The sequence below is a fragment of the Euprymna scolopes genome, chromosome 1 (assembly GCF_053919585.1).
Source record: "Euprymna scolopes isolate OS-2025 chromosome 1, ASM5391958v1, whole genome shotgun sequence".
NCBI classification, from domain to species: domain Eukaryota; kingdom Metazoa; phylum Mollusca; class Cephalopoda; order Sepiida; family Sepiolidae; genus Euprymna; species Euprymna scolopes.
Genome location: NC_136482.1, coordinates 82,200,228 through 82,224,101, shown reverse-complemented (window position 1 = coordinate 82,224,101; position 23,874 = coordinate 82,200,228). Strand labels below are relative to the sequence as shown.

At 34.6% G+C, this 23,874-nt stretch overlaps 2 protein-coding genes across 4 annotated transcripts in view; one reads left to right on the top strand and one right to left on the bottom strand.

Moving 5' to 3' along the window:
- Positions 1-20,283, bottom strand: part of LOC145244257 (uncharacterized) — a 211,899-nt gene extending 191,616 nt beyond the window's left edge. The window contains exon 1 of one of the 3 annotated variants that reach the window (XM_080107149.1): positions 20,077-20,283. In XM_080107149.1, the coding sequence (XP_079963275.1) occupies positions 20,077-20,121 (45 nt within the window). In that variant the 5' untranslated portion in view covers positions 20,122-20,283. The remainder of the gene's footprint in view (positions 1-20,076) is intronic. The other 2 variants (XM_080107148.1, XM_080107147.1) reach the window with 2 other exon arrangements.
- The window catches only part of LOC145244643 (ribonuclease P protein subunit p29-like), a 230,794-nt gene that overhangs the window by 99,663 nt on the left and 107,257 nt on the right, over positions 1-23,874 (top strand). The gene's annotated exons all lie outside the window — the stretch shown is intronic.

Here is a 23,874-nt window from a genome sequence, read left to right as displayed (position 1 = left end):
TCAGAGCTCGAAGCATCATCGCAAATGAAAATAGGGAAAGAGTGCAAGATTCAACGACGTTCCACACAATTTGGGAGACGTCGAAGCTCACTGCACAACCAACATTCTGTACAATTTAAAACTGTTTTCTTATAAAGTGCAGGTTGTTGGACCCTTTTAGCCTGAGGATTTCCAAACAAGGGTTCAATATGCAGTTCAAATGCAAGAACTTGTCCGAAATGACCCCAATTTTCTGCAAAAGTTTATTATGTCAGATGAAGCCCATTTTCATTTGAATGGATTCGTTAACAAACAAAATTACAGATTTTGGGGCTCTGAAAATCGAAGGGCAATTCATCAAAAGCAGTTGCATCCTATAAAGTGCACTGTATGGTGTGCAGTAACGAAGGAGAAAATTATTGGACCTTATTTTTGGAATATCAAGATGAAAGTACTGTCACTCTTACTGGAGAGAGATATCGGACTAGTATTACAGACTTCCTGCGCCCATAAATTCAAAATAAGTCCGTATTATGGTTCCAACAAGATGGGGCAACGACACATACGGCGAGAGACACTATGTAGCTTCTTCGGCAATGATTTGGTGACAGCATTATCTATTTGGCAATTTCAAATGGTCACCACGTTCAGCAGACTTGACTAGCCCTAACTTTTTCTTGTGGTGACTACTTAAAGAAATAGTTTATGTTAAAGACCCCAAAACCCTGCAAGAATTGAGTGGAAACCACCAGGAACGAAATAAGGGAGTTAAATCGCAATCCAGAGATTCTGCAATCTGTCATGAATATTTTTTGGAAAGAGCATAAATATGCGAAGCTGAAAATAGGCAACATTTAAGACATTGTTTTTCATAAATAAAGATTGTTTGAATTTTGCATTTGTCTTTTTTAAATTTCTCCATGTTTTAGTGAGATTGTGTTAAAATTACATTAAAAAGATATCATTAAAAATAAAGAATCTATTTAAGTTCAAAACCCATCAGTGACTTTTTGGACAGTTTGTACATTTCTTGTCAGTTTTTGTGTGATTTCAGAGTGGGAGACGTTTCCTTCTTTTGTAACGATTTTATTAGCTGAAGCCTGTTTTCGTGTGTTGATTTTTTAATTAAATCAAAACCATCAACCTTTTCTCCATAAAAGAGCAAAGGTGACACATTTTTAGAAACAACAAATGATATAGTCTTTACAAATGAACAGATTATCAAGCGTCAACTACGTAGACACATATTTCGTGATTCGTGTTGGTATGTGTTAAAATGTCAGGTTTGGCTCTTGGCGATAACATGGCGCTTGTAATGACGTCAAAACTCACTTTGACTGTTCTGCAAGACAAACAGAAAAGGTAGAATTATCTGTTGATCTTCCAAGTAATTATTCATGAAAATAACACTTTTATGATTACGGATGACCCAAATAAATCATATTTCTATCCATTCCTCCTGAACACTAACCCAGATTTCAAAAATGCTAGAATATAAAATATAGGTGTAAGACGCGTATTTTCTACCTGACTTGGTTAAATAAAAACGTTTTCCATTAGAAAGTCAAAATTTACTTTTTACAAAGACTGATTATAAAAATAGTTCATATATATATGTGTGTGTGTGTGTGTGTGTGTGTGTGTGTGTGTGTGTGTTGACCATTTAAAGTATTTTCAAATCAGATAAAGAATATGCAAAACCTATTAAAATTGTTTACTCCCATTTCAAGATTAAAGACAATTTTTATTTTAGGATGAACCACCAGGGGGCGCTTGGTGTTGCCCGGTACTAAAATAGGCTTAAATAATTTATTTCAATTTATCTAAATTTCGTATATATTATAATAGTGTCAATTATCTATCAATTATTTCATATGATAGTGTACCCAGTATATATTCGTGATTTCAAAAGTAAAAAATAAATTGTGACTTGGCTGCCGTCGTACAGAACCGAAAGCGAAATCAAAAATTGACAAAAAAAAAAAACGAAGACAGACAGACGTGATAAGTTTTATAAGTGAAATTAATTTCAGTATGCATTGTTTATAATCCAGGTTTTCGAATGACTTATTATCCTGTATATAATATTTTCATTGCAGAAATTCCCCTCTGCAAAAATTTGCCGTAGGTTTTCAATTACACATGTTACATATAAATTTATTATGTCCAAACATTCAACCCCCGTCTTATGTAACTTTACTGCGTCGTTTTATACACATTTATTCATTATAATTAAATCTCATATTTTATCCTAGGAGAAGTATCATAACAATCACCACATCTACAGAGGAAGAAGGTCCTATTTTTCTTTCTGATTATCAAGTCCTACCACTGCTACCACTATTCTTAGATTCCCATTCTTGTATATACATATTTTTTGTATCGCACAAGATGAAGTAGTATAAAACATTTGTTTACAAATTCAAAGAATTTACGTGACTGAAATAAGAAATTATTCCTAAAAAATTACGATTTATTCTTAAAATCGTTGAAAATCGTTTTTAAAAAATTGTTTTTCTATATAAAAAAACTACTTGATCAATTTACGTGACATTTTTGGGCTACGATATTTTCGTTCCGTGACAGGTATGTACATCATAAATATTTTTATGTATTTTTTTTTACATAAATATATTTTCTACTTGTAAAATTATTACATAACAATATCATGATATACAGTGCCACGCAAAAGTATTGGATACATTACATTTTTCTTCATAACTTTAATTAGGGTTCAAGATTTTACCTAAAGTTTGGTCAGTATATTCCTATTATTATTCTAAATTATATTTGGAGTAGCAATTAGAAAATTAAAGTTTAGAAATTTTATACTTAAGGAAAAATATGAATTAACAAACGCAAAGTATTGGATACACTTTTAAAAATTATTTTTTCTGAAATAAATTTAAATGACTTTTGCTTAGCGTGTTGCAATAATGCAAACGAGTTATCACTGACCAATCAGAGAGCTTTATATTAAAATAATTTTATAAAATTCTTCCAGTTTGGGCTCACTCCTTCAAAGTCAACCAGTTCATTTATAAAAATGCGTAAAACTTAAGAGTTGTCAATGGGCATTCGTCAAAAAATCATTGTTAAGCACAAAGAAGGAAAAAGGTATCAAATAATATCAAGAGAACTTAATCTACCACTTAGTACAGTTGGAAACGTTATTAGAAAGTTTAAAACCCCTGGTGAAGCTGTTGCAAATCTTCGAAGATGTGGTCGGCCAAGGAAATTAAATGAAAATAAATCAAGGTGGGTAAGCAGAAAGGTACAAAAAAAATTTTTCTTACTCGTGATGAAATTCAAACCAACCTCAGAGAAGCTGGGATAAATGTGAGCAAGGATACAATCAGTATAGTTCTAAATCGTGCAGGTTTTGTATCAAGGTCCCCAAGAAAAGTTCCATTATTCAAGCTTAAACATGTCAGATCACGTTTGAATTATATTAAAACATATGGGGAACAACCCCAATAATTTTGGAACAAGGCAATCTGGTCAGACGAAATGAAAATCGAAATCTTTGGAAGAAACACAGCAACACATGTATGGCGTAAAAATAGCACCATCTATAACAAAAAGAATACCATTCCTACGGTAAAGTTTGGTGGTGGTTCGATTATAGTATGGAGGTGTTTTTCATCCAAAGGTACTGGTGAACTAGAAATCATCAATGGTAGAATGAATGGACGTATGCACAGGGAGATTTTGGAGAAAAACCTTCAGAAATCTGTTGACTTGTTGGGACATAATAGCAATTTCGTGTTTCAGCAGGACAATGATCCCAAGCATACTGACAAACTAACCAAAGAATGGCTTAGAAATAACGAAATTGACGTTTTTATTTGGTCCAGTCAGTCTCCAGACCTCAACCCAATTGAAAATTTGTGGAAAATCTTGAAGATCAATGTTCACAAGAGGAATCCACAAAATATTCAACAACTAGAACAGTTCTACAAAGAAGAATTGTGCAAAATACCTGCATATCTTTGAAAAAAAAAATCATGTGTGCAACTATAGAAAGCGATTGGAAGCTGTTGAACGCAATAAAGGCTATGCAACCAAATATTAAATCAATGTATCCAATACTTTTGCGTTAGTTGATTTATATTTTTCCTTTAATATAAACTTTCTAAACTTTGGTTTTATAATTACTACCCCAAATATAATTTAGAATAGTAATAGGAATACACTGACCAAATTTTAAAATCTTGAACCCTAATTAAAGTTATGAAGAAAAATGTAATGTATCCAATACTTTTGCGTGGCACTGTATATAGGAGTGTAATAAAAAAAGAAAAAGAATTGCTGGGGATCGAAACCGCAGGCCCTCTGTTAATAACCGGCCACACTTACTATAGCTCTATCAAGGAAAGCATGCTGAAAGCGTTGTAAATTAACAATATATATTTTTATGTGCCAAGACGTGCCAAGACGTGCCAGGTCTATAGACGTATAAGAGAGGAGACGCCATAGCTGAGATGATAATTACGTTGTACGCTTGCTAAGTTGAAATTTCTTTCAATTTTGATCCATTTGCAACTATTTTAATCGGTTAAAGACCCATTATTACGGCCCACAAAAATGCAATCATTTGAACAATCTACTACTTCTCTGTGACCTTTCATGTCGAAGGAGATAAAGTTTTTAAAAAATGGAGACAGACAAGTAAGAGTTTTATAAATGAGATTAATCTTGTTATCTTAGTAGACAATTGATTTTTGTAATTAACTCACAAAGAGTTTTCTAATTGATTTCCATTTATATATATACGTATATATATATATATATGTGTGTGTGTGTGTGTGTGTGTGTGTGTGTGTGTGTGTGTGTGTGTGTATATATATATATATATAGTAGCAGGCTGCCAGCCGTTGCCAAATCGTAAAATATGCTTAATATAATATTTTAATTGATTTAGATTTCAATTTATATATATATATATATATATATATATATATATATATATACAAAGGCGTCACCACTTATCAAGGCCGATAGGCCACTCAAGGATAAGGGTTAAAGAGTGTACAGCAGTCAAAAGGACAATATAGTAATCGATAGTAATGGACGTTCGGTAAATTTAACTTAAGTGGAACGGCTCATCAGAAACTTGTTCACGTTGGACTTGAAGACAACCATATTATAGCAGCTGGAAAGCAGGAAAACGGAAGACAATTTCACAGGCGTGCAGTTCTAAGAAAGAAGCTTTTTTCATGGAATCTATGTTTAGGTTTCGGCACAGATAAAGAGTGGGGGGAATTATTGATAGTGTTTTCAGCTAGACGAGTGTTTCTTATGAAAATTTGGCGAGGAGGGACCATAGATTGAAGTTCAGTCGAGCACTTGCCATGAAAATAACGATAAAGCAGAGACAAATGCGCAACATCTCTTCTGTGAGATAGAGGTTGCAAGGAAGAGAAAAGGACATCTCCCACCAGGCCACGAAGTCTATTTTGAACCCTATCAAGGCAGGACAAATCTTTTCTAGCAGCTCCTGCCCAGATGTGGCAACAGTATTCCATCCTTGGGTGTATCTGGCTCTTATATAGATAGAGAATTGCATCAGCAGTGAGATATCTACAGGATCGATAGAAGAATTCGACCATTTTTCCAGCGGTCTTGGCAACAGATTTGATGTACTATTCCATTTAAGATCAGGAGTAAATGTCAAGCCATGAAGCCTGTCAAAACTTGAGGCCTCCCGAAGACGAGAGCCATTCATTTTAATTGGTGGCAGATGGGGATCAGCTTCTTGCCGTTGCACGGTCGTAAAATATGCTTAAATATGATATTTTGATTGATGCAGATTTCACATTTATTATTTTACGGCCAATTCTCTATTGATTATTATATTGTAACCAAGATGTAATAGTTATTATACAAACTCAACCGGCGTTTCTAAGGAACAAAAAATCTTTATATATATGTTGTTTTTTTATTCAATTGTAAGGTTAAAATTATTTATTAGTATTCAAACCTACAAAACATCTTACGCATCTATTTCTTGCGCACTTTTTTTTTCAATCACCTAAGGTAAAAACAATTGAGAACACGAGCAAGTTTTATTGGGTATACTGCTACTAGGTTGATATCAAGAATAAGGCGGGGTTTTTATTTTTCGAATAATGACGATGGAGAGACACTCGTGGATAATAGTCTCTGTTGTATCGCGTCTTTAATTGAGCAACGCAGTTGAAGAAGTTCTGTGTGACGGGACCAATAGCTCCACTCATCCTCACAACGAACGATTGGAATACAAATTTGTCGAGAAGATTGGTGGTGGGGTTGTCGATTGCGGTATTTTACTAACGCCGCTACGTGTCCAGGATTTCTCACCGATTTCGTTACTGGCGATGACGCAAATCTCTGGACATTCTATATTAAGAATTTGTTATTTGAAAAAGGAAACTCCGTCAGGTCAGCGGGCACCAACTGATGTTATAGCTATGAGAGTCGCTAAAAAAGTCTGGAAACCGATTCATGGATTGACTGAAAGCAAGTGACGTCTAAGGCCCGTTGGACGACAACGTATCAAACAGTTATTTTACGGATCTCTCTACTCTAACAAAACTGGGTAACCTTTCTAGTCAGTAATAATGATGATAATAATCGAGGCCAAAAATAATATAAGAATAGACATGATCGGGTGGAGAAAGTAGTACACTGATAATTATGCAGACAACTGCATATTGAACCCCCATACAAATAGTACAAACTCAACCCCACAGCAGTACTTGAAAACAGAAATTATAAAATCCTATGGGATATAGACATACAAACAGATAAAGCTATTCAAGCAAGAAGACCGGATATCGTAATAGTTAACAAGAAGGAAAGGCCATGCCAAATTGTAGATTTCGCCGTCCCATCGACCACAAGGTGAATATCAATGAGACGAAGAAGCAAAGAAAATACACGGACCTGATTAGAAAGAGATACAGAAGATGAAGAAAGTCTAGATAACACCAATAATAGTAGGAGCACTAGGAACAATACTAAAAAACTTCGAAAAAATTTCGAAAAAAAACTAACCAGACTGAATAAGCGCGAAGAGTATTGGGATCTTGGGAGGTCCGCTTATTGTTACTTAAATTCCATTAAAAAACAATGGTTGTTGCCAGAGATAAATAATTGTAAACGGCAGTAGCAATAACGCAAAGTCATTTGAAAAGGTTATCGAAAGAGGTGGATAGTGCTGGAAATTTGGGGAGCGGGACTTGTTGTCACACATACTTCAGGGAACACCATCAGTTATTATCAGTGAGTAATCGCTATGTGAGAACTCCTAGTTAGTAATCTCATAATAATATAGGATGATGTATGTTATTTCCAAACTGCCACTTAACATCAATGGAAACTTCCAATAAAAAATATTATGACAGAAAGATGGGATTAGTAATTTTTATTGATTTAAACGTTTAATCTCGTTCCATTTAACTGAATTGTTTTGCGTCTGAGATTCTTCGCCTGAACAAAGTTCATTCAATTTGTAAGCAAATCCTCCTTAAACTGGGTTATATGCGTGCGATGATGCATTCAATTTGAATCTTTTTTCTGAGAAAAGCCATTGTTTATGATACATCTTGGCATAACGGTGGGAATGTTTGTTAATCTGTGCGATTGATTCAATTATATTTAAAACCGCACGAGAGACACATTTTATTATTTTCTTTACTCGAGAACATTCCTATGACAAAGGATATACTTTTTATACGAGAAATTCGAAATCTCCTAGAATTAACGAAGAAACCTTAAAGAACAAATGAAGAATGGAACTATACAGGTGATTTACTCTAAAATCTTTCAGCTTATGTTTCTGTATTTTTGAGATGCGGATTGATTTGTATTATTTGGAATATTCGAACTACTATTGTCATCATGAGTAATATTCTCACAACGTTTCAATCAATGTAACCTCCCACCTTCTTTGTAGCGTAACGGATTAAGTACTATGAAAAATTCAGAACTAAGTGATACTCTTCTGGAGGTTGAAAGCTCAATCCTTACTGTGGGCAATACTAAGAATGCAATTACGAATTACTTAAGAATTCTATTCCGTCATGGCTGACGGAACAAGAGCATGCTACCGCCATGGATGAAATAAAGGGCCCCGTTAAAAATTCCGCTCAGATGTCAGAGATTGACAAGATACACCTGAAGAAGGTCAGCAGTTACATCGACCGAAACGTTGCTACGTCATAAGCAGATTTGAATTTTGGTTGCTACCTTACTTTTTTTATGGTTCACGTTATGTATGGTTTGGGCCAAATGGTCTTGAGTGTTTGCTAATTGGGCGGTAGACAGGGATTCTGTTCTCAGTCGAGTCATACCAAATACTCAGAAATTATACGTGAAACCTCCTAGCTAAACACTGTGTATTAAAATGTGAAAATCAAGGGTAAGTGGAGCAATCAGGAAAACAGAGTAGCGCCCCCCTTTATATTTCGATGAAATATCCAATGAAAGGCTGCCTACGATGATGGCCGATCTAATTTAATAAAATCTTGAGAATTAAGGTTGTCTTAACCACCCTTTACATTCAGAAACAACTCACAATGAAAGAAATGGTTATCTATTAGTTAAGTAGAGAGAACTTAAACCAAGTTAAAATCGGCATAGCCTTTCTTCATGAATATATCAGCGTTGAGAGAGAGAATCTAGAGAACATATTTACTCGTGTCACATGGAAGATGAGCAAGAAACATAAACCTTATAGGGATGTAAAAACATATTCTCATATTTGTACTACGTTTTGGCCGATGTGTCATCTGATATATTTCTGGTATATGATTTATGTACGGTAATATTTTGCTGATATTTAAATAAGATGTATCTTGATGGCAATTTATTAGTGCATGCTGGTGGAGTTTTGTGTTCTTAAATATGATGAGCTGGTATGTTGGCTGTTTAGATACCTGCATCTCTGTATTGGATCTATTGAGAATGTTGAAACAACCAAACATATGGTGGAACTCTTTAAATCTATCATTTGGTGATACACTTTAATTAAACATATTGTCGGACTCTTCAAACCTACTATATGAACAAAATCTTTAAACCAAGTACGTAGTTGGATTCTTTCAAACTAACATATAAGCGAACTTTTTCAACCTTCCATATGATCGGACTCTTGTGACCTCGCATATTATTGGACTCTTTCACGTGTCTCTCTCTCTCTCTCTCTCTCTCTCTCTCTCTCTCTCTCTCTCTCTCTCTCTGTTATTGATGCTTTACTTAATGCAGGCTTTTTTTACATAGGCATCCCCACTTATCAAGGCCAAGAGGTCACTCGAGGATGAGGGTTAAGAGTGTACAGTAGAAATTGGACAATATAGTAATCGTTAGTAATGGAAATTCAGTAAATTTGTAAACTTATATGGAACGGCTCATCAAAAACTTGTTTACGTTAGACTTGAAGATAACCATATTGTAGTCAGCTGGAAAACAGGAAAACCGAAGACAATTCCACAGGCGTGCAGTTCTAAGAAGCTTTGTTCGTGGAATCTACGTTTAGGTTTAGGCACAGATACAGAGTGGGGGTAATTATTGATAGTGTTTTCTGCTAGACGGGTGGTCGGACACTTTCGACAGCATATAGTCAGATTATTTCAACATAGCACGTAGTCGAAGTCCATTCCTAACCTTCTCCACTTGTTTCTCTTTTTGCCACCGCACTGTTTTAGTTTAATGGATTCAAACGTTTTAGATTGCTTAGCTGTTGTAGTTTAATGGATTCAAACGTTTTAGATTGCTTAATGACCGAGTTTATGAACCCTGTTGATACTGAGCCGGTCACCAATCTGACCTGAAATATAAAGCAATTTTCACGCCTGTCTACAGTTATTGCATTGTTTTGTTTTTTTTTTATTGTTTTTGTTTGTTCTTTTTTGCTTTGTTTTCGTTTTTTTGTTTTTTTTTTCTTCTGGCCATTAGACATATTATATAGTTTACGCCTAGCTTGAATCTCGTTTACACGCTCTACAATACTACATCAATTTGGATTTCCGTAGCTGAACAATGTCTGATAGGTCTGATATACTCTGTGAATTTAGCAATTTTCAATGCTTTCATTAAAAATACATATTATACGAAAATAAAGATCAGTAAAATAAGTCACCTGACGCGTGCTCAGCTTTATTTACATAGTAGCACACCGACTGCATAAACTGGGATCTTTTTTTTCTGGCTTTAACCAACCTCATAGCACTGGTATGATTGAACTTGACAAAAGTCTCATCAATCGTCCATCCCTATTCATTTTCTCGTCCATTAAGTGTTTTCAATCATCATCTCGCCAGCATTTCACCAGATGTTATCGTATTTATTCATGCATCGCTGGTTAGTCTATTTGAAATCAAGTGATACACATATGTTGAATTTTTGATAAAATACACTACTGACGCTTGACATTTAAAGGCCAAGTAGAAAACCTTTATTTTTACATCGAACTTACCTATGTAAATATGCTTGTCCTCTTCTGTCGGTTGTAAGAAGCATCATCGAAAATATTTCCATTTACCTCTAGTGTCATTCTCGTGGCTACAGAACTTTCATTTACCCATACTTTTATTTGATGGCCATTCACGTACCAGTTTCATTTTTTATGGGATTTGTCTTACGTATTCTGGATTACATCTGACCTATTTTATTCTTTAAAGAATTATCCTCAAGTTTGTCATCAGATTTGGTCAGTGTGCTCGTTTGTTTGCCTAACGAATCCATTTGTTACTGTAAGCCAGTCATAGATGAGAAAATGATCCACGCATACAGAGAAAACGTTTCGGCAAGTAATATTTTTATAGATATCTGGGACTTATCTACCGCCTCCATAAGAACGTGCTGTTGTACTCCGGATCTGCAAGTCCAGCGCCCTAGTTTCGTCTCCCAATCTCTCCGTATCCTTAACTATTTTTTAAAGTGAATGGGTATTATCTCATAAATGCAACAAAATCTAAGTTATCATTGACGTAAATGCCATCAATATACCTACATGCAGCATTCCTTATTGTCTTGGAACATTAAAGAATCAGTTTTAAACCTCATAATAAGAGGTGGCGCATTTAAACTAAAACTCAATCGTTGAAGCACAATCTTCAATCCTTTCCCATCACAATTTAATTAAGGTCAACATGCATCGCCAACATGTATTAAATCTAATAAATTCACGTTGGTTCTTTGCCGTAACTATTCTATTATCTTTCGTATAAATCATATGTTTATCATATCTACATTTTAGTGTATTTCTGTCGACTGTTCTTGCCTTCTGTTACCAAAGGCAACATTTATTATGAATGTCATACCCACTTCGCTTGAAACCAAGACCCTCGACAATGGAAAAAAATAATTTATTAGCAGAGCAAAAATATAGGAAGGGAGATGAGTAAAAAAGACACTGGGAGAAAGAGGTCTTTTTGAACTCTCGAAACAAGACATCGCCTCGCGATCGGTGGTTGGTTTCCATAGGATAAATGCGGAAGTAATCAGTTTTTTATCAATAAAGTGTGACGGTGACAAAAGACAAAAGAGCGGAGATAGGATTTCCGATTTGGAATCAATAAATTTAGAAATCTGAGTAAATTTAGGACAATTTTCAGTTTGCGACAGTTGACAATAGTCTGTGGCTCGGAGTAGACCGAGCATAGCTTTAGCAAACCACAGATGAGCTCACTTCAACCAAACAATAGCGCTGGCCTCGTCACCCAGGTTATTTCAATTAGGTTTTAGATGATACACTGAAACTTAAGTAAGATGTGGATATTACCGTTTGGGAGGACCTTTTCCGCGGTGGTCTCACACGCACCCACACAGAGTTTGTCAAAGTTTGTTTGTTTTTTTCTTATGCGTTAGCGTTGTTTTATTTTTCGTACTTGTAAACCACTGCTCGTGTCCTCGGTAATAGTCAATGTGAGAGACAACGACATGGTCATAACAATGACAAAAAAAGATAAAGACGAATAGAAAACCACGGCAAACAGTGTTGGGATCGGCGATCGTCGAGAGAGATTCATGGTTCTAAAATTGCTCACCGATGTCCCAGAATAGCCTTGGTTCAATAAAACTATGTATTTCTGTTCATCTACGGGCACTTTAATGACAGGCCAGGTTTATCCTTTATTTTATTATTTGTTCGCCGGATTCATTTCTTTGTTACTTTAATAAGATTCACCCAATCTTAATGTAGCATAATCATCATATCTCTGTTTTCGCTAAATAGGCCTGTCTTCGGTCCTTATCAGGTGGTTACGACTAGAACAATTGAAACAATGAGTCCACTGTTAAGCTTGTCAGCGTTATTATGTTTGTTGTGCAGGTACGGCGATTGACTTCTTGAGTAACTTTTCATCAGTGATAGCGAACTGAGCAGGCGTAAAAATCTGTTCTAGTGTCAATCAGCCAACATTTCCGCGATACAATCTGCTAGTGATGCTTGATATTGTAGAACCATTTTGAAGTAAGTTGCTTGACTTGCTATCCATCGCTCGAGCAGCAATAATTCCACTAAAGAAGCAATTCTACAATTGGTAGATCAATGATAGTATCACTAAATTTGGTGGCTTAAAGAATATCATTTTGGTAGAAAAATAAAGAAGTGGCGTATAGTTAAAGACGTTTCTCCCCACAATCCAATGCCAAAAAGCTGCAAATTCTGTTCCCAGGGGGCAAATTCTCATCCAACATTGAAAATCGTGTTGAAGTACAAATTTTCTTGATCGACCAATTTATTATGTAAAGTGTCTTCTGAAAAGTATTTTATTATAACAAGCTTCATTTATTTTTAATTCGGATTATTTTTGCTTTCGTTAAGTAAAAATCCCGCTGCCGTATGTCGTGTGGTTTGAGGTAAGAAAAGTGTTACCATTACACATTATATGCTACATAAACACAGGTCACCACCTAAGCAATTATTTCCCAACATACGTTAGATAAACAGAAGGAAAAAAACTGTATGAAAGGAAACAGGGAAATAAAACTGATACTGAGCATATATTTATATGTCATTACCAGTGCTGATATAGCTCTGTTATATTGGACTAGTGTTAAGAACATATAAGATTAGGTTATTAGGATTATCCATAACAACAACGTGTAATCTTTGTTATTCTGAAACCAATGTCAATCTTACAATTATTAGTATTATTTGTATTATTTGGAATACTTTTTTAATATTAAGTGTTATTTTCACAATGTTTCGATCGATGTATCCTCTGACCTTCTTCAGATGTATCTTATCAAATGAGGAATATTTCGGTCAAACTCGGAAATCAGTACGAAATTTCGAAAGGAACCCTTTATTTAAGCCACAAGAGTATCATAATCTTGTTCAGTCAGCCATTATCAGATTAAAGTTTGAAGTAATTCGCAATTGCATTCTTTACTATCGCCCGCAGTGAAGACTGAAGAAGAGTTTCACTTTGAACTGAATTTTACTTAATACTTTATCCGTTACGCCACGGGTCCTTGCGAACAATTCTAGTCTGAATTTTAGGAGACTTAAACCTATTCTTTTAAGATGTACAATCGTGTACTTATCGCTATAGACCAGTGCTTATATATTACTATATATGTGCATATATTTTTCGTGAAGATTCCAGAGTTATACAGGAAACGCCTGAAGAAAGTCGGAGGTTACATCGGCCGAAACGTTTTGAAAATAACATTCAAGATGAGAACATTAGTCCGAATAATCCAAATGATGCAAATTATATCAATCGTCATTTAAAAAATTGCAGAAATATAATAACCACATTTTTTTATTATTACTGACAGGCAAGTAAATATCACTGATTATTGCGTGCAATCAATTAAACTAATATTAAACTGATTACGGTATTGGTTTAATTGCTCTTATTGTGAAAAGTAGAAATGTATATATATTTTTTTTTTTTTTTTTTTTTGCTTTATGCGGTGAAACCGAAATAGGGCATTGATTTTTTTCATAATATTTAATTTTCAGTTTCCTGTCAACTTGAATTTAAGCTATATTGATCAGTTGTTATCAGTAATATTCACTGACGTTTAAAGAGTTTTAGTGTGCGTATTCTATTTCAAGCCATTGAAATCAAAGCAGCATTTCTATTATTTTTTTTTTTAAATATGGCGGATTTTTATTCGGCTTTTTATTCAAAGACATTTAAAAGCAGTATACTTTGTGACACCTATAATTGCACATATACTCCTAAAATAGATACTGAAAGGACTATTATAGAATCATTTACTTACAAAACAATGTAAATAAAGTTTACAAATTAGTCAAAAGGTCATCAAAAGTGAGGGAAATGAAAGATCGTTGGCCGTCTTATGTATATTTTACTCTTACTAGTTACATTTTGACCTGTGTGTGCAAACACTCTCATTCTTTCACATTGATCCATCACTTTCACTTCAGCCGTCACCACAATACCACATTTACTCTCTGATATATCCTACTTAAAATATTTCAATGATTTAAAAAAAATGTTTTATTTAAAAATATATTTAAAAGATAATTTTAAAATATTTTTGTAAATATATTTCAATTATGATGTGAATCGAGGTTGTCATCTCCCCAGTCCTGAACATCATCCTGTATTATTGAGCATGGCACCTAAATATGTGACCTCTGCATTTAATATAATCTAATGATAAATAAACACAACCGCTATGAAATTTTTAGGTGTGAATAATAGCAAAATGTTAACTATATATCTTTTAAAGGTTCTGAATCAGACCTTAAAGTGCACACGTTGATGAAACCCAAAATTGGGGGAAGTATGGACCCCTTAAATTACCACTACTCCTAGGTACGCTCTGGCGCAAAATCGGAGTAACTACAAGGGTTCGATCTAAAGATTAAATATAATGCATTAATTACATGCTGTTTGTTTACAAAATAAACGTCTATAAAACAAAGCAATTAACAAAACAGTCAAGTAGGGAAAATATATTTGAAAATATTAAGAACATTTCTCAAATTGACTGAATTCGACATTAAATAGCCCGAAAAATGTTGATATGCTGCCAAGGAATTCAACCCAAAAACGGCATAACAAACACGAAATAACAGCAAACGATTAATCTAGATCATAATTGAGCATTTTAATGCGCACATATCTTGCTGTCCATTTGTACGCATATAGGCCGTAAAATTACAAACAAAAAAAGAATTGCATTGAATACAAAACTAGCATTGCTTCTATAGAAGATACTAATAGGGAAACCTGGCGTTGCCTGGGATTGAATGATGATCAATAAATGCTTCACAATCCCATATTTTTATTGTCATCGAAATCAGTGAAATGGTCTACTTTTTAATCAAGTCGATTGGTTACTTGCTCCAATTGGAGATTCATCGCGGTGCACTAGGAAAAACCTTCACATGCCTCCTCGTAGTGTACTTAGTTCACAATACCGTGTAGTCTACATTGCACTGTAGAGAACCTACTGTTGATATTTTAAAATCATTTTTTATAAATAATAGCCTGAAATTAAAGTTTAAAATACAAAGTCAAGTATCATGCTCCAATTGTGCTCTAAACAGAAACATTAATTTCAAACGCACCCCTGTCATATCAAATGACCTACTGTTGATTTTATGTGTCTGGCTTTACTGCTTGTGCGGTGATAATGGCTTGAATTTAAGTTTAAAATGAAAAAGTCCAGTATCATGGTGCAATTATGCTTTAGACAGAAACATTCATTTCGAACGCGCCTCTGTTATATCAAAGAACTTACCGTTGATTTTATATGTCTGGCCTTTTGGTTTGTGTGGTAATAAAACTTGTAATGTTAGGCTGTGTAAGGTGTTAACCTTGGTCAAAATCGCTTGTTACTTCTTTCGTCGGATTATCCTTCAGCTATTATTCATATTTGTGGAGACTTTAATGTTCAAAATGTGGAATGGTTAAAACACTCAAACAAGGCCGATAATGAGGGGAGGTTCTGTCATGATTTCTCCATTGCGTATGACCTCACTCAGATTGTTCACGAACCCAGCCGTGTGTCCGATACTAAAGGCCAGTATGCAAGTCTCCTAGACCTTTTTCTCACAACTTGCCCTGAACTGTGTTCAGCTTCCGTTCTGTCTCCACTTGGATCTTCCGGCCACTGTTGTATCAGTTAAGATAAAAATAAAATCTAATAAGTCCTCAGATATACCTCTCCATCGTACAGTATATCAATACTCTATGACTGACTGGGATAGCTTCCGTACATTCATATCAGACCTATCTCTGCATTCCATGTTTAAAAAGGATGTGTCCTCTATAGTATCAGACCTGACGGAATGGTTAATTATAGGTATAGACCGTTTCATACCCTCGAAAAAATTCCAGCTAAAACCTAACAGCCATCCGTGGTTCTCTCCAGAATGTGCTGCTGCCATTGCAAACAGAAATCAGTTTTTCCATTGCTTCCAACGTAATAGAATTGCTGAGACTAAAACCGCTTTCAAGACTGCCAGCAACCGCTGTAAAAAATGTAATAAAGAACGCTAGAGAGTTGTATGCTCAGTTCGTCAAGTCCAAAGTAGCTGAACAACGGCTTGGTTCCCACCAGTTTTGGCAAATAGCAAACAGGATCCTGAACAGAAGCGTGTGCTCTATCCCAACTATCATAAATGGACCTGAGGTAATCTCGTCAGCATCAGACAAAGCCAAACTCTTCGCCAAGAACTTTGCAAGGCCGCCAACCTCCAATATTTCCTCCTGTGTCAGAAAACACGCTATGTGATATACAAATATCTGTACGTGATGTTGCCAAGCTAATCAAAAACCTTGATTCCAGTAAAGCAACTGGTCCTGACGGTATTCCAATTATAGCACTCAAAAGACTTCAACCAGAACTAGTACCCGTCCTTACAAAACTGTTTAATGGTTGCCTTAAGAAGAATTGCTTCCCATCACCCTGGAAAATCGAATCAGTATGCCCTGTATTAAAGAATTCAGGTGATCGCTCATCTCCCTCTCAGTACAGGCCAATAAGTCGCCTGTGCGTTATGAGTAAATTGCTGGAATCTGTGTTGAATAGAGAAGTAATCAACTATCTCAGCAAAAATAACCTTCTTAGTGACACAATATGGTTTCCGTTCTGCTAGATCTACAGCAGATTTGCTTACATTTATATCTCATAGGATTAGCAAATCTCTCGACGGAGGCTACCTTTCCAGAGCAATTGCTCTTGACATATCAAAGGCCTTTGATAGAGTATGGCATAAAGGTTTACTTCACAGGATCTCCAGCTACGGTATAGCTGGAAATGTCTTCTCAATTATTAAATCCTTTCTCTCTAATAGGTTCATAAGAGTAGTGGTTGATGGGCAGAAATCAGAAGCTCACAGTATTAATGCTGGAGTCCCTCAGGGGTCCATCCTGGGCCCAACTCTCTTCCTGATCTACATTAATGATCTTCCAAGTCACATCCTTACATCATTCGTAGACATTTATGCTGATGACACTACTATCTATGGTAGCACATCTAAGGCCGTAAACGACCAAGTTCTCTCTGATTCTCTCTCCTCTGATCTTGAGCAAGTGGTACAATGGGGAAAGAGGTGGCTTGTTACTTAAAACCAAGCTTTTATCTTTACATCATCAACGCTCTGATCCCCATCTGGCATCAATTAAAATGACTGGCTCTTGTCTTAGGGAGGCCTCATGTTTTGACAAGCTTCTGAGCTTAGCCTTTACTCCTGATCTTAAATGGAACACATACATTAAATCCGTTGCCAAGGCTGCTGGAAAAATAGTGGGATCCTTCTATCGATCCAGTGGATATCTCACTGCTAATGCAATTATCTATCTATATAAGAGTCAGGTACGTCCAAGGATGGAGTACTGTTGCCACATTTGGGCAGGAGCTGCTAGAAAGGACTTATCCTGCCTTGATAGAGTTCAAAATAAACTTCGTAGCCTCGTAGGAGATGTCCTTTCCTCTTCCCTGCAACCTCTATCTCACAGAAGAGATGTTGCGCATTTGTCTCTGCTTTATCGTTATTTTCATGGCAAGTGCTCGGCTGAGGTCCAATCTATCGCCCCCCCCTCGCCAAACTTTCACAAGAAACACCCGTCTAATCACTAATTTCTCACACTCTTTATCTGTGCTTAAACCTAAACGTAGATTCCATGAACAAAGCTTCTTTCTTAGAACTGCACGCCTATGGAATTGTCTTCCGTTTTCCTGCTTTCCAGCTGAATACAATATGGTTGTCTTCAAGTCCAACGTGAACAAGTTTCTGATGAGCAGTTCCATATAAGTTAACAAATATACCGAATTTCTATTACTAACGATTACTATATTGTCCAATTTCTACTGTACACTCTTTAACCCTTATCCTCGAGTGGCCTCTTGGCCTTGATAAGTGATGATGCCTATGTAAAAAAAAAATATTTCGATTATCGATTATTTATACTTATCGAAGACATTCTGATACAAAGCCTATTTAAGAACCTTGCCAGGTACATAAAGTACCTTCGTGTGAAATTAAAAATAAAATCGGCCCCGCTGTTTTCGAGTTCATAGGGAACGAACTCACGCACATACAAAGCAAAGTACTTTTTATATTATAGTAGCGGTAAACATAACAGATATTACAAAATACCAGGACCTGTGCAAAATAGTCACCATTGTATTTTAAATATATATATTTGCATATAAAATGATATAGGAATGCAGATACATAAAAGAAATAATAAAATAGTTTAAGTGCATTTGGTACCAGATGGGGGGATGGTGTGTGTGTGTGTGTGTGTGTGTGTGTGTGTGTGTGTGTGTGTGTGTGTGTGTGTGTGTGTGTGTGTGTGTGTGTGTGTGTGTGCGGTAAAATATGTTGGGTTTTTTTTGTTTATTTTTCAATCATATTTCACTCTTTGTGTATACCAATCTTTTAAAGTATTTTAACGGAATGTGTTCCGACGAACTCGAGGCACTTCTACCTTCTCCACATAAATACCCCCGACTAACCCGACAAACAGCACAATCCCATTACTTCACTCTAGAAATCCGTAGATGCCGGAAAGCCTTTTACTCTAATAGTTTTTTGTTTTTTTTACCTCGAACTGCTACATTAACATGCAGAGGTTCAAGTGTAATATGAACAGCCATTTTAATTCTTAACTTTCTAAATAATGTCTCTGTACATTTGGTCTCAAATAATTACCTCTTATGTGCAAGTGGCACTGCCCCTTCTTGGAGTGAAATAACAGGTATCTATCTATCTATCTATCTATCTCTCACTCTTTATATATATATATATATATATATATATATATATATATATATATATATATATATTCAGTTGAATTAAAAAGTCGGTCAATTTAGCTCTTATGCGTAGATCATCGTATAACGATTTGATCACTGTCTGTCTGACGTAATGAACATTTAAATTAAAATGTTTAAAAATTCAACGCTATTTCACACGGTTAATAGTAGCCGAATGGATACGGCCTCCGCTAATCGAGCCAGAGATGTCTCGTGTCGCGGGATTCGAATCGTTCGACTGGTAGTAATCGTGACACCCTGCACTGAGGAATCCCGAAAGGATGAAACACTAGTGTCTGTAGGTATTTAATTATTATAGTAAAAAAATAAGTATATATATATATATATATATATATATATATATATATATATATATATATATATATAACTACTTAATTTACTCACATAAAATTAATATACGAAAGTATAGATTTATGCGTAAACTTTAAGTATTTACTTCAAAAGTGCTCAATACGTAGGTATAGCTAGTTAGTAATTTATAAAATATATATGGCGATTAAGCTACACTGAATATTCCGCGTTTCATCCACTCTGGGACTCTTCTAGAGTGGATGAAACGCGGAATATTCAGTGTAGCTTAATCGCCATATATATTTTATAAATTACTATATAGTATATATATATATATATATATATATACATATAAAACACAGTGCTACCGTATTATATATGTGTGTGTGTGTGTGTGTGTGTGTGTGTATAACACATTAGCAGGATTATATTACTGTTACATGTATGCATAAAAATAATCTTATATTATCTAAGATAACATTGAACTCACTTCTAAATATATAAACATCTGATATATAAATGTTTAAGTGTCATCATAAATACCTGATAAATTCTATCCAAGAGTTGCATAAAACTGTTCTCATCCATACTAGCAGATTTGCTGTCAAAAGGTAGGCGAATTCTCTCAAGTCCTCGTGTCAAACGACAGACCTTTTATTTCCTATAAAGAAACACTGGCGTTTGTGTAATTAGAAACAACTTGTTTGTTGTTTGTAGGTAACCAAGGCTAATACGCTTACGCCGCCGCATTGCTGACAAACAGGTTAATCAGCATTGAGATTAAATTAGATACGCTAATATATATATATATATATATATATATATATATATATATATATATATATATATATTGGTTTGTTAGTGCGATGAAATGAAAGATAAATGATATCATCTTAGACAAGACGTGTGCTTATAACTTCTTCTAGCTGATATTTCCTATCTATGTAGGATGAGTGACGATTATAACTAATAACTTCACCGTGACCTCTCACTTTCTCTTCATATTTTCTATTAGTGTCACTAAACAAAATATCAACCTGTTGAAGATAGAGCATTATCAAAAGAAATAATATCAAAGTCTATCAATGAAAAAACTGATTAATGTTTATTAACTCGTTAAATCAATGAAAAATTAAGCGTTGATAATGAATGAGCGTATACTTGTACAATAAAAATATTTTTCTGCGATTTATTTTATTTTAAAGTCCGACGCCTCTAAAAAAATAAATAAAAATAAACACCCTTTACTTACACCAAAAGGTTTAAAAATTTCTGGAATAACCAATTTAATACGTCCATCTCAGTCTTCTCTAACATGAAGAGTCCACGTTTTTCTTTTTTTATATAATCTTTTTCTTTCTTTCTTTCTTTCTTCCTTCCTTGCTGTGACGTCACCTTGCACAAGGCTCGGTATTTGCATACGTTTGGTGATGCTGCTGCTGCCATACGCGCGTCCGCGCTCTGTTACATGAGTGAGAAGGTTTACTATTTATGTAAGCCAAATTCAGATATGTGTGTGTGTACGTGTGTATGTGTGTGTGTTTTTTCGGCTAAAATACTTTGTAAAACACAAGCGAGTCCTTTTTATTAGACTGACGGGCTAAGATTTGGGAGAATTAATCAATTTGTTGATATTTTTACTTTTCATTGTCATTTGGTGGAGGTTAAACATTGACTATTTAAAAAGCACTTTTCTCTTATATAATAAAATGACTGCAGAAATTCCAAAGTATCGTAGTCTGGGCAAAGTATCGTAGGTTTGCAACAATAGATGACATATGCAAATTCATTACATCTAGCCTAATATGTAATATATTATGTATCTTTTGAATACCATTTTGGACATATTTAGTCGTATGAATAAAATGCTATATTTCATCTTACGAACAACACCATCACAGTCGCAACATTTTCTGAGGAAGGAGTCCCTATTTTTCTCTCTAAATATTCAGTCTTCTCACTCCTACCAGTTATCACCAGGACTAATTCTACTTTTTCATACACTAATGTGATTACACCGACTGTAACTGGTTATTACATGAATAGACATAGCATAATTTTTCATTTTCCGTTTCATAAATAATAAAGTCTCCCTAGTCTAATTCCGCCCATTTTGATTGGCTGAGCTCTGAAAATTTTCATATTCTGGATTACAAGTCTCCCCTATATAAACGAACAGTTAATAAAATTGAAGTATGGTGTCACTAAGAGACGTACTATTTAGCCCGACGATATGTCCGATACAAAAAAACACAACCTCTGTTCTTAAACAATTGCAAAAATCATTATACAATATTAATATGCATTTCTGTATTCCTATTTTTCCCTGTCCAAAACAATACATACGTTTATTTTACTTTTTTCGATCACGAAGACTACGAATACGATTTTTACGTCAAAACCGTAACCAAACTTATAGAAATTTTACCAACATTTGAAGCGTTGCCTATATTTTGAAATTTAAGAATTACATATATATATATATATATATATAGATATATATATATATATATATATATATATATATATATATATATATATATATATATATATATATATATATATTATAGGTTATGAGGTGTTTTTGAAGCATGAAAAACGATGTTACTTTTTGCATTTAATATTTTTATTGTTATTTTTTATATTTCAAGCGGACCTCCGCTCTTGATCACAAAAAAGTATCGAAATGAAAACGAAAAAGAAAACCGTTGAAAGAACTGGAGATTTGTAGCGTGGACATCGTTCATTCCTAGCAATCATGTTCGAAAAAGTTCACGTGAATTATTTTAGCCGTTTGTGGAAAAAGATTGTGCTTTTTAATATTTTTTTTTATGTTGCAACGTAAAAGCACTATCCTAGAAGCATACGTGGATTTTTACCATTATATATATATATATATATATATATATATATATATATATATATATATATATATATATATATATACGTTTAACAGGCTAAAAACGACGCATTTTTTATTATTAACAAACTTGTTTATATGAAAAGAATTATGCGTTGTCTATAGCCTTCTAACCGTATTTATATACATAATTCTAAAATTATGAGCAAACTTCATTTCTCGCCATTAAACACACCACGTGTACATTCGTAAAGTTCCTATTTACTTGCCTCCCCACGAGGACAGGGTTAGACACAAAGTCGTTTTTAGTGTGAAGAACAAAAACAAATTAAACACACTATATTTACATTAGTAATTTTCCAAACAGCCGCATTGCATATATATTTATATGTTGACACGTTTCAGCTCCCAAATGTTTCCGTCTTTTATATTAAGATTCATTACCGCAAAAAAATACAAAAACAAAACATTAAACAATTAATAAAATACGAATGTGTATTTTTTACGACTATGACCGCGACAAAATATAATAAAACTTACAGTTTAACACGTGACTAGATTAAAAAGGTTAGCTCCCGATTAGTTGAGTTTTCATATAATTATTATGATGAAAAAGAAAAAAAAATACTTAAAACATTTCCGTTACATATTTCTTTTTGTAAAATTCCATTTTTTGTTGTTATTGTTTTTGTTTTGTTTTTTTGTTTTTTGGTTTTTTGTTGTTGTTGCTTTTTTTTCGAAATAAATCATATTTTTAAAAAATTATGCTATTATAGGATACACTCTTCAATATATAAATGTATATAAAATGCGTCCGTACATCGCCACGGTGCATTCATTTTCGCCACGGGCGCCAGTGCTTGCAATTATAATGGGTGGACAAAGTATACGTGCTTTACTCACAAACTAGCCTAGGTGCCCGCGAAGGAGGAAACGTGAAAAAAAACGTGTCATTGCTATTGCGCCCATCGCCAAACCAGAAGTGACGTAGGTTTAAATTAAGGTTAATCAATCGAAAAGTGGGGATGACTTTCGAAAATATCGGCGAAAAAGGCGACCCCTCCCTGTAGAAAAGTGCCCAGTTGAGGGTGAAGAAATTAATATTTTAGCTATTTTTTTTATATTTGTTGTCCGAAGGATTGAGCTTCAAAACGATACCAATCTCGTAAAAATCCGTTGTCTCTGTCGAAAGTTTTAGGCAGACATGCAAACATGCATACATACATTTAAACAGACAAGTGAGATCGGTGCTGGATATGACCTTAAACTATAACCGATGGTGAGGCCCCATCTTGCGGGCTTTGGGGAGTGTGGAGCCACCCTTTAATTGCCATTACTCCCAGGTCCACTCTGACCCGGAGTGGTAGTACTTGTTAGGGTCACAACTATATCAAAATCACTGGATTCAACATTAAATAACCTGAAAAGGGTTGATATGCCGTAAAACAAAAACAACCAACCAACAGGTGAGATTTATATTA